This window comes from Scophthalmus maximus, chromosome 21, assembly GCF_022379125.1.
Source record: "Scophthalmus maximus strain ysfricsl-2021 chromosome 21, ASM2237912v1, whole genome shotgun sequence".
Lineage (NCBI taxonomy): Eukaryota > Metazoa > Chordata > Actinopteri > Pleuronectiformes > Scophthalmidae > Scophthalmus > Scophthalmus maximus.
In genome coordinates, this window is record NC_061535.1 from 1,215,754 (window position 1) to 1,228,172 (window position 12,419).

The 12,419-nt window shown below is 43.1% G+C and overlaps 1 protein-coding gene across 19 annotated transcripts in view; it reads left to right on the forward strand.

Moving 5' to 3' along the window:
• The window catches only part of si:ch211-285f17.1 (sickle tail protein homolog), a 102,859-nt gene that overhangs the window by 76,450 nt on the left and 13,990 nt on the right, over positions 1-12,419 (forward strand). For 17 of the 19 annotated variants that reach the window (XM_047329766.1, XM_047329768.1, XM_047329761.1 and 14 more), the window contains 5 exons: positions 3,020-3,218; positions 4,233-4,326; positions 9,064-9,875; positions 11,377-11,481; positions 12,005-12,054. In XM_047329766.1, the coding sequence (XP_047185722.1) occupies positions 3,020-3,218; positions 4,233-4,326; positions 9,064-9,875; positions 11,377-11,481; positions 12,005-12,054 (1,260 nt within the window). Of the gene's footprint in view, positions 1-397; positions 559-3,019; positions 3,219-4,232; positions 4,327-9,063; positions 9,876-11,376; positions 11,482-12,004; positions 12,055-12,419 lie in introns of those variants that run through there. The other 2 variants (XM_047329775.1, XM_047329763.1) reach the window with 2 other exon arrangements.

The following is a 12,419-nucleotide window of genomic DNA, read 5'->3' on the forward strand; positions in this document are numbered from 1 at the left end:
TAGCAAGGCATCTGCCGCTGGATTATTTCAGAGCGTCTGAGTGGCTCGCCTTTTGAACAAAGCGAAAGTGACTGGCACGGTAGGGTGTCGTTTTCCACATTCTTCTGTGCCAGTAACACCTCTTGTTTTGCTTTACAGGCAAACCGGCAAAAACACTCATAACAAATACTCTTTGCCACACATGCATGTGCACGCACGCGCACACACACACACACACACACACACCCACGCTCTCACGCATATGCTCCGTCTCTCTCTTTCTGTCTTTCAAAAACATCAGGACAAAGCGTTGGCACAGCGGGGGTTATGGTGTGATGAAGGGGGAGGAGGAAAAAAAAGGGGCACCACTTTTCTACATCGTCCCTCCCACAGTCTCCACGCACACAAACACACGCACACGCACAAACACACTGACACACACTTCGCAGGGTCCCAGGACATTTATGGCTTCTTCTCGGGGCTTAGTATCCTCAGCTTGTAGTGTAGGAGTTGTCGCGTGGTCTTTTCCAGAGCGTCATAAGACTCAGGAGAAAACAGGAAATCCTTTAAACCCCTAATGTAAGTATCAGATTCATTCTTGAGTGCGGCATCAAGTGTATTGTATTTCAAGTCAATTTTGTTCTGTGGTTCTTGTATGGTATTTTTTTTGCTTCTTTTGGGTGCATCTCAAATTTTGGGACACAGAATAATATATTTCATGATTGCGCTTGGTTAAAACTGACTGGGGAGATGTGGAAAACCGTTTTTCTGAAAAACCCAGACACTGCTGTGCTGTGCCCATTTGGTCAGGAAACCCACTGGCCATTTGCTTCCAATCCAGAGTGAAACCAGGTGCCCAGGAATGTAACATGATTCTTTGTTAGAACTGAGCTACTCAACTTTGTTGCAAATCATTTTTTTTTTTAAAAAGGGTTCAAATAACTGTAATGCGTGCTACATAGACGGTGCTTTGTCATCCAAACTCCACTTCGCTGTAGTTGCTCACATCTGGAGGAAAACTAGCCAATTGTTAACATGACAGCTCTCGGGGGGGGAGTTAGTCTGCAAATGGGCACTTTGTAAAGTTATTACAATCCAGGAACCCACACAGAACAGAGCAATGGATAGACTCAGCATTTCTATTTCCTGATTTTGCCCTCTCCCTGTCTCACTCTTCCTTGTGGAGCATGTAGGATCTTGTATAATATTTCGCCCACATCTGGTAGCTTTTACTGGATCGGCCCTTTTATGGGGTTACACCAAGTAAAAGCATGCCTCCTTTCTTTAAGCCGGCTGAAATGAGATAAAATGATTCATGTGTATCACATTCAGGAAAGTTCTCACTGAATGTCATTAGAAGTGCAGAATAAACTCATTTTACTCATTTGTTCTTTTCGTCAAAGTTTTGTAGTTGCTACGGATGAACCCTATGAATTCAGCATCATGCTGTTCTAAGAGACGAGAGAGATTAGTAATAGAAATGTGTGTTGTTGTTTTATTTTCTGTTCCCTGTCATTGTTTATACAAGTGCAGTGGGGGCGTGTCAATAAATTGGAGGGAGAGACATCTGTTTTTCTAAAGCACAGTACAGGAGCCACACCCAGGGTTCAGAGGTTCAGGCTTTGGTATTTTTGATGCACAACTTGTTTTGTTCCACCCTGAGCACACAGCCTCGCTCCTGTCTCTTTCTTCTTTCTCCCAAACCACTTTTTAAAATATCAAATCATTTTTCTCGCCAGAGAAACTTTTAGTTTTGTCCTGTGGGTCTTCAAATGACAACTAGCCATTCACAAAATCTGAAGACGATAAATGTTTTCTGTCTTTGTCAGCTACTAGGATTTTACTATATAAAATGGGAAAATGCAGAAATATATATTTGTGCAAATTTTAATCTGGCCAATTACCAGTGCTGTGGATTTTGGGCCCGGTCTTGGACTTCAGACATTTTTCTATTGTCCCTGACTTTTCTTGGACTTGGCACCAAATTCTCTAGTGGGTGCCGAGTCCAGCAATATAAGCTTTTATTCGGAAGCAACTCCCTCCCTCAAAACAAAACCATTGATGAGGCACACTTGCTCATTGGTTTAATTCAAAATCCATCTAGAATCTGTGTTGCTTAACATATGCCTCCCTGTTATCTGTTACTTTTTTCATTGCCAGTCCAGAATATTATTGTCACGCCATAATAAAAAAGACTGAACATCGAAAATGTCAAGTTGCACTTTCAGCTTTATTTGACTTTCAAGTGAAATTGCTATACTTAAAGTATACTGCAGTGTTGTTACTCTGCACTTGCATTTTTATCATTACTAATAATGCAAAATTATTATCTTAAAATAATAGAAGAAATACTGTCTCTCACTTCACATAAATTCTGAACACATAAATAAGTGGTCTTAGAGCATTCTTTTTTTTCTGTCTCTCTCATTTGGACTCAGTCTTGACTTCTATTGAACCTCTTTGTACTCATTCTCGAAAAGTTCTGGTCTTGGACTAAGGTGGTCTTGACTACAGCCCTGCCAAATACACCTACACTAGTGTGTTTGCACAGGAAAGGAAAGACTTTAGTTTAGATCATGTGTTGGAAGTTGTTTGAAGCTCACCCAGCCTGCTGTAAGCATGGCTTTTTGTTTGATCCAAAAATCAATCCCAAAAGATCCAAAATTATTGAAAAAGGTCGAGAACCAGATTTTGGCCAATTTCAACTGAGCAGATGCTAAGTCAGTGCTTTGTGCAGCAGCTTAAGTATAAAGGCCCCAGCAGCGGTTCGTAATTGGAGGGTGTTTACTGGTAAGTCGCTGCATGAAGTTGTGTGTTTGCATTACCAGATTAACACTGAACTTCTTTAGGATCTGAAAAAAAACAAAACAATGAGCTTACAATATGGGAGGGAAACAAACAAGTGCGTGACCTCGACGGTGAACCATTAGTGCGAGTTGCAGAAATCACATGCCTGCGTGAGTCACAGGAAAGATTTTCATGTCTCGAAAAGGAATTTACTTCTTGCGAATCACCCTGCTCCCCTGCTTTCTCTTTGTAGGTGTGCTGTACCTGCAGTACGGGGACGAGACCAAACAGTTCCGCATGCCCAATGAGATCACCACCATCGACACGGTCAGAGCCCTGTTCGTCAGTGCCTTCCCGCAGCAGCTCAACATGAAGATGCTGGAATCGCCCAGCGTCGCCGTCTACGTCAAAGACGACATGAGGAATATGTACTACGAGCTCACCGATGTCAGGTGAAAGTCATGCGTTGGTGTGTGAAAAACATGGATGTGGAATAAGAGATTCTGAGAATGTATTGGAGAACATTTGTTGTGTTTTCTATGTTTTACAGGACATCCTAGTTTCATAATACTCCATAGTTTTATTCTTCCTTCTTTTCCCTTCCCTGGGCACATCCTGTCTAAACTCCCGCTGCACAGGAAAGCATCTCACTTCCCTTTTCCTAAGTGTGAAGAAATAATAATAGGAAAGTTATTCTGAGGAGAAGCCCCACGGCAAAATGTCTCCGACATATCCGAGCAAACTGAAGAGCACTCTTGAGAGACTCTGATGACTCTCCCGCCTGTTGTCCTCTCTCCTCCGGTGAAAGTTTGACTCTGGAAACTTTGAGCAATGCAACGTTTTTCTTTGTGAGGCAGCGTCGTTTCTGAACAAACGTGTACTGTGTCGTGTGTATCATTTACAAGTAGCCTGACACACATACTAGCTCACTGCTTTTCTTCATCCTTGTACTTCCTGGTTTAGTATTCACCTGCGTGTCTTATCAGTAAGACAGCAGACTTTTTATGAAGCGATCGTAAACAGCCTTTTGGTTGTTTTTTTTTAAGAAAAAAGCATTGCACTTGAAGCCTCAAGAAACTTTGCCCCTTTGATTCCAGAGTGCATGCTCAAGTGCGATGTGTACTTTGTGACTAATTCTTTATCAGGGCTGTAAAAAATTGTCTCGTGATTCCTTGAGGTTAGCACAGGTGTTTCAGAGAGCGAGCGCGAGAGCTTGCGAGAGGAACGACGGATCCCCTCTCAGTCTATGTAGTTGAGACACGCTTCAGCTCGGTGTTAGTGGATGTTTTTATATACTTTGGGGATTTGTTGGAAATGTCACATCACGGAGGACTGTCAGAGCCTCTGTCAGGCTACGTGCCCCTGGCAGGGCTGCTAAAGAGATCGATGCTGAGGCAGGATCGGCCATACTCTGACGGTGATATCTGGGCTGTTTACTTACCACCGGACCCATCTTCTGCCCGCAGGAACATCACAGACCACTCCTGTCTGAAGGTCTACCACAAAGACCCAGCCCAGGCATTCAGCCACGGGCCAAGACCCGCCAACGGCGACGCCAGGGTGAGTACGGTGGGGTAACTCTAACAGTGAAAATGATTATCTTGTACACTGCTGCAGCTGCAGGGAGATGGCCAGACTTGCAGATAGAATACTGAGCCCAGCCTCCAATTCTTCTCATTCTCACATCCTGTTTGCCGTTAGGAGAAGGAATGTCCCCCCTGCCTCTTGTTAATCTGTATAGAAGGCGTCTCATATTGTTCTCCCAGGGGCCTGTGATTCGGCCTCGTCTGAACGCTCTGGTGCAGTTTGCTTAAAGGACAATTCTCTGGACTGTTTCCCTTGTTCATTCTTCCCTTAATATCAGCTCTAATCTCTTCCTCTTTGCTCTGATTCCTGCATGTTTGTTTTCCTGCTGATGTAACGAAACTAAAGCCCCCCAAAAAGCCCTTTCCTCGAATGTTTCTCCTCAAATCCGCCTCGCTAATCCGCATGACCCTTTATCTCACCCGCTGCTCCTCTCTGCCTGCGGCTGATTTCCAGGAAGCGTCGCGGTGCTATTGTGATACTGCCAAAAAAAAGTACATTAACCTGGGCTATAATCTCCCGTTGCCACATACCGTACATGTCATATACAAGTGTGAGTTGATAAAACTTAAAGGGACGATGAGGCATCCGTGATGAGTGTTTAGGAGGTCTTGGTTCAGATGGCATGATGGCTTTTAAGTGCTGCAGGAAACTCTTGTTATTTTCTGCTGCTGACAGCGAAGTGGCTTCGGCTGGCACTCTCAGACGGGTCCTTCAAGGGGGAGCGAACAAAAGACGGTTAATAAAAAAAGATAGATCTGATGAAGTGAAAAATATTTCTTTATTGCGCAATCCAGATCAGTGCAGGACAGGTTGCAAACTGGCATCACTTTGAATTGTGCAGAATAGATATCTAAAGCTTTTTTTTTGTTCAGGTTTTTCAGTTTTGCTTTTTGAGATGGGAATTGCGGATACTGAGGTTTTCAGAAATACAACTTATACTGGATGAACCGGACGAAGCAGGGGGAACTTTTAACGGGCTCTCGTGCAAACATTCTGGAATGCAGGCTTGAAGTAGAAATATGCTGTAGAGGGTCGTTGCATTGAACAGCTGTGTCACTATCTAACCGAGCAGCAGTTACAAGGATTAGACATGGCCCGGTTGGTGAATGGCCCTGGACAGTGAGAGTTTGATGACCTGTTGTAAGCGGTGTCTCTATATTTGGCGGCTGACAGGATTTGAAAAAAATAAAAAATGTGCTTGTTTTTTTAACCTTTTTTTTATAACTTGTATTTCTTCCTTGGCAGCCTTTTTAAAAAAATAATAAAACAGAAACCCTGGCACTCAAAGCAAAAGGGCAAATACTACAACCGAATGAGCTGTACACCTGTTCAAACAACCGGGGGGCTGGGGAGGTTTTTCCGGGTTATACTTCAGAACCCGCAGGAATGCCGGGCCTCAGATCAGATTCAAAGCAGGATCCACAGTAACCTCTGTTATTGATTAAAGCTTTCTGGTCAAATAGAGCTGTGTCTGGTTATGAAAACAACTGTCTTGTCTGTTGTCTGATATAATCAGTAAGTGATGAGCGGTATCTCCTCGTATCTGAATCATCTCTTTTGTCATGTTTCAATTGATGAAAGGCAAATAAGCAAATATTTTCAAATATGAATCCACTTATGTAAGGGATTGAGTCCAAAGCGTTGCTTTGTATTAACAGTCAACAGTGACTGTCAGAAAGTGATGTTATGTACACAAAGCTGTAGGAGATAATATTTAGTCAACAGAGATTCAGTTATTGACGAACCTCTCTGGTCTGCTCTCCTTTGGGCAATCGATCTTTTTTTTGTGGGGGTTAAATGTTTATCTTCATTTTACTCAGCAAGCTCCGTATCATCTTGTTCAACACCAGACAGCGCAGTGTTTGACACACTACATGTGCATGAACATTGCAGCCTCTGAGGCTCTGCGTTGTTTTTTGAAATCAGTTTAGAAACCCTCTCCTTTTCTGGCACGCCAAGAGACCTTGGCATTTGTGTAGCTCCTCCTACAAGACACGCTGCCCTCGTTATTGGGAGCTTCAGAGCGGGGGTCTTTAAAAATTCCACGAGGCAAACTCAAACCAAATGTTCTCAACACGGCCTCTTAGTTTCCTGAAATGGTCACTCATGTGTTTATTACTTCAAGCCTTTACTCCCCTTTTTGGTCTCAAAGCGCTGACTTATGAATGTTCTACAGACAAACTCGGTTTATTTGAGGGCTATTTTTGGAATGGTAGGTGTTCCATAGGTGTAACATCTGTTTGGGATTAACCAGTGATGCTTTTCACACCAATTTATTTTCTTATAAGGCTGTGCTGGAATTGGTAAAGTAGAAGTAGACATTATTCAGTGCTCTAGAGAAGTTGGTGCACGATTGGATTTTGTAACGTGATCGACCTTGAAGGCATCCTCAATCTACCTCTCAAGCAAATCATAGAGATCGTGACATTTGAGGACATTTACACTTTGCTTACTCTAATAACATCCACACAATTTGTACAAACCAATAGAATATTTAGATGATTCAATTAGAATGATTTAGACAGTCGACAGTAGATGGCTATGCTGATTGTCCAAATTGTATCACCGGACTCTCTTTCATGCATGACATACTTAAAACAATTCATCATTGGTTAATAACAGCATTACAGATGAGGAGCTGGTGCCAAAAAAAGAACTTTGAGCTCAGAAGTGTGGCAGCGGTTCAGCTGTGCAGTCAAAGACTTATCAAGTTAAAGTTAACTGTGAACTTTGTCGGCCAGAGTTCGGCACCACCGTGGGTAATTCTAAAAACCTATGCACCACCTTAAAAGGAAGCATCTGAAAGAACATGGCGAGAGCATGTGTATCTCACAAGGTCCCAAAACATTAACCATTATCATTGACTGATGCAATGGAGCGGTTGGAAGAAATCGATTCAAAGCAGCAAATGATGGAAAGAGGTGACTGAGACGGTCACATTGTGTCTCTAAATGGCGATAATAGATGAGTCCATAGGCTGGTTGGAGTCTGGAATATTCCCAAAAGTACATTTGGTTGCGTTAGAAATTTGCATTTTTTTGGAAAGATCTTCTGCTACTATGCTATACCGTTTTATGTGTGTTGGCACACATAAAGACATTTAGCGTATAATGATGGTGGCTCTGTGCTTCTCAAATATCCTTTTACATTTTTTGCTGCCTGGTCAGACTTGTTGCTGCCACATTTATGGGCTGTGTGTGTGCTCCCATTGCCAGCAAGTTTCTTTTTTTCCCTTTGTTATCACAGCCAAGCCTGAGCCTTTTGTTACTGTACACTTTGCAGCAGTTGTTGTTTTCCAGCACATGGACACACACACACACACACACACACACACACACACACAAGCGTCACACCCATTTCATTGTTGCCTTCATTGTATTAATCTGTGTCGGCACTGGGGGGGGGGGGGGGGACGACGACAAATAAAGACAGCACTGAAAAAGTGTAGAAAACTGTACCAGAAGTTCCTGAAACAACTTTACATGAAGTTTTGACTTCTAATGTAGGTGTAACCCGTGAGTAATACCTTGAATGAACAATAGTGTGTTTGTTTGAAAGGAATAGAGAGTGAGACAGGAAGGATGATGGATTGGATTTGGCCCTGCTCAGCACAGCGTTATGGCACATCACACATCCACAGGTTATATTGTCTCTTTACACAAAATACTTCACTTCTGATAATTAGATCAGGTACCTGTTCACTTTTGTGGGAAATTAACTCAAACGTGAACATTATTGTAATCATGCTTATCTTTAGATCCTGGTATAGCTATTGTTGAGTGTTAGATTCCATTAAGTTTTAATTCATTAACTAGGTTAGAGCTGTGATATATATTGGTAACTGAGCAGCTACTGTGCTCACAAATGTCAAAACAGATGCATAGTTACTAGTAGAATGTCATGTGTATGGCACAAATTTGGTGATTCAGTCTGACCACATTAACCACATTAAACTTCCTTCTTCATCACTTCTACCATTTAACTTTAACCTACTTTCTTCAGTTTTAACATCTACAGCCCAAGTGCTTGTGTGTTTCCCTCAACCTGGAAAGCCATTCTAGTTAAAACAAAGTCAGCTTTATTAGCCTTCAAGGGTCCTTCATGGAGTGGTGGGTCTAAAGAGCAGTGGGCCAGATTAGCTGTTAAATTAGACTGCGTCAGACAGATCTTGTTGTAAATTAACTAACTACCTTCAAGGCCCGGAGGTGCTCATGAAAAGAAAAAAAGAGAAAAGAAAGCGAAAGTGCGCTCCTGTAGCCTGTGTGGAGATGGAAAATAAAACCTCTGAACTTAAAAAATTCAAACTTTCCTTCCAAAGAAAGACTTTTGTATTCATGCATTGTAATATTGTTTTACAGAAGCCTGTGGGTATAAAATCCAGGGCTTTGAGTGAAATGCAGTGTACCCGGAGATAGTAGCCATGCAAGTAACTATTTTCTGCTTCTGGAAAAAATGCTGAACGTGGGTTTTCTTTGAAAAGTAACAGTGTAAGCTGAGTTAGATGTGTTTTTGTTTCAAGGGCGACTGAAGTCCAGAAATACAGGATTTATACAAAATAAACAACAGCTAGAGCTCTCGAGCTCACTGGTTTACTGACTAATCCTTAAAGTGAGGGATATTTTTTTTATGCAACATTTGAATTAGTAATAATAACTGTTTTTGTGTTTGGAAATGTTAATAACATGTCTATATGCTTTTGTGCTTGTCTAGATGCACAGTGATGGACAGCACCATCTCAGACAGCCCCCCATGGGTCCCCCAACACACCATCCAATGCAGGGAGCACTCCCCCAGAGTCCCCACTCCATGCCCCCATCCCCCTCCCGAATCCCATTTGGTCCTCGGCAGGTCTCCATACCTGGCAGTGCCACTATCCCAAGGGAGCGAATGTCTACTGCCAACACCCCAACACGCTCCATCTCGCCCTGTCCCAGTGCCATCCTGGAGAGACGGGACGTCAAACCAGATGAGGACATGGGGGGGAAGAGCCACAGTCTAGCCAGGGGAAATGAGGGGCTATATGCAGATCCATACCTGCTCCAGGAGGGTCGAATGAGCATGGCCACTGCCCATGGACCACACCCCAACCCGGGGCTTGATGGTCCAGAACATGGAATGGGGGGATTTCACCGTGCCTCCATTCGCTCCACAGGCTCTTACAGCGGGCCCAGCCCCACAGACACTATGGACCACCCCTCTGTGTACAGGCAGAAGTCCAGAAACAGCCAGCTGCCTACTTTGGGCTCCAAGACTCCTCCCCCATCCCCTCACCGAATGGCTGAGGTACGGATGATTGACATCCATGGCGGACCTCCTCATGGCATTCCACCACATGGCGTTCCACCTCATGGTGTTCCACCTCATGGAGTTCCCATGGAGAGAAGCTCACCAGTGCGCCAGTCCTTCAGGAAGGAAGAAGTGACAGGGACCAAGACCCGGGTCAACATGGGATCACCTGTGGTGACAGACCTCCCAGGTCATCCTCAGGGGCCCATTCCACCTGCCGGTGACCATCACACACGGTAAGCCTCAGGGGACTGGACATGGTATAAAACTGTCTGGTTGGACTGTTCAAATTAGGATTAAGACCTTGCATGGGAGCATGGACTAACTCTGCATCCCAGTTTCATCCTAACCATGAGCTGCTGATTGTCCTTAACATCATCCATGACTGAAGACCAGAACATAACTTGCCCTCTCACAAGTGTAGCAGACTAATCCACATGATTAAGCATCAGTTTGGTTTGTGTACACAACCAGTTCTGATATCTGACCGTTGTTTTCACTGTCACTGTTTAAAACCTGAAAGCTGACAGTGTTAATTATTTCTAGTGTGTAGACCCAAATACTGAAACAGGATAGTATCTGAAAACCCCATTAGCCCACTGTATATTATTACTTTGTGATTTGTTGTACTAAAAACAATCCGTCTGTAGTCTGCTAAGTGTTAATAATCCAGAGTTCATTTCAGTACTTGGGTTAAGCTTGTCTACTCTGACTGAGAGCACATAAATAGAGAGAGAAAGAGGTGGTTCTTACCACTCAGCCAGGCAAACGTGGGCTCACAAGCAAGGTTTTATGTGCATACCTTGGAAAACCAAAGAAAATATTGACCAGGTTTAATAAGTATTTGAAATGCCCTGATCAGTCGAACAGATCAGACCAGACCACCTGGGCAGCCCAAAAATGGAAATTTCTTGGGAATGTGGCAAAAGAGTGGAGGAATTTGGAATAATAATCATTCAGAGCTCTGTAGCTGTCATAGTATTTGTCAATGTGAAATATGCTGTATGACACTGAGGTTAGGTATTGCTGTGTTCACATAGGCCTGGTCATGTCATGTCAAGCCAGATTTATTCATATAGCACGTTCAAATTAACAGGAGTTGAGCCAAGTGCTTTACAATCATGGCAAAGGAAAAGCATGGATAAAAGAATAAGTAGTACGTAGTTCGTGTCTGTCTATTGTCTATAGCGCAGCAAAAACCTCAGTGTCAACCTTTTTTATCTTCAAGATAAATGATGACATCTGAAAACAAAATGTTGATCTCTTGTCCAGCCTCTAGGCTTACTGAGCTATCTAATTGTAAGGGCTCCCACTCACCCATCTGGTGTTTGGCTTTCTTAAAGCAGTGTAATTTTCAAATTGGCCTTTCACTCTTTTTGGCAGCAACCATTTGTGACACACTCTTGTTTTATTTGAAAACTTAACGTGTTAACCTCAGGGTTCTTTTGTCGAAACGAGTCGTCCATCTTCTGTGGAGCCCGAGTCAAGTCAATTTGACCCCCAAAAAAAGCAATATTTACTCTGGGCATAATTGCTGATCAATTGCAAAATAATTCACTGCTGTGTAATGAAGCCATGAACTGACAAAAAAGATTTATCGTCAGGTCATTAAAAAACAATTGATTACTCTGTTACAGGCCTCCCATTTTGATTCTGGGCAAATGTTTGCTCTAGTGGCAGCTTTGAAATCCAATAGGCCTCAGTGTTGAAAGTAGAATTTTCTGATGTTTCCTGCAGAGTGCGAATGAAGGCTATGGAGCAACAGATTGCCAGCTTGACTGGTCTTGTTCAGCATGCACTTTTAAAGGGGCCAAACACTAGTGGCAACAAGGAGCCTCTAAGGTAAGCAATCACAGCATAGGACAGAGTGAGGCATCAGGGGAAATTGAGTTTCAAAATGAAAACCCTGGCTATCCAGCCAGAGGAGGAGAGATAAAGAATCCCTTCCATAATGGCCATATCAAACACTCAGGTGAAGAGGAAATAGGTTTGACTGTGGATCTGATATAAAGTAATTTGCTCTCTAGATAAATGGCCACTGTGTTTGGTTTATCTCGCTGCATTTGGATCTTCTCAGTGGAGACCCGGTGTTAATGTTTGCCTGACAGCTAGCCTAACGGGTCTGTGACTGCACTGAGTTTGTAACTGTATGTTTTCTGCGCCACGTTAAACGCCGGTGAATCCTGTTAACACCATTAACATCATTTTAACCTCTCTGAGTCGTCACTCTTTTCCCCACCATACTTTGTTGTAATGTGTTTGTTTTTTACTTATACTAACCTGTAAATTGTGAAGTGACCAGAAATACCTTTGCTTTGTCTGTGCTATCAAAATCTTGCCTTAATGCATTTTTCTTTGGCTGCAGTGAGAGACCACCGAAGACATCATCTCCAGTCCACAGTGCACATAGCTCAGGTTAGTGTGTTATTCTGTGCAATTTCGTTGCTTTTCCTTTTTTTTCTTGTTCAAACAAGAGTTTAAGCACGATAATATCTTGTGCAGACAAGCCCACACATCAGTGTCAGTCAACAGTTCTGCAATGAGCAGTGTTGGAGGGAGGGAAAACAAAGTCAGGCTTCTTTGCTTGTCATCGGTTCGTATTTCCTCACAACCCTCCCCCTCCTCGTACATCCAGTTTAATAGGAGTTAAGAAATAAGAGCCAGCAGAGCTAACACAAACCCCCTAAAAGCACTAAGACGCTATAACTTCTCAAGACTGCCAAGATGATTCAGCGATTCAATCTCGGCTCTGCAGCGGTCTGTGGCTCGATCTGGGTTTG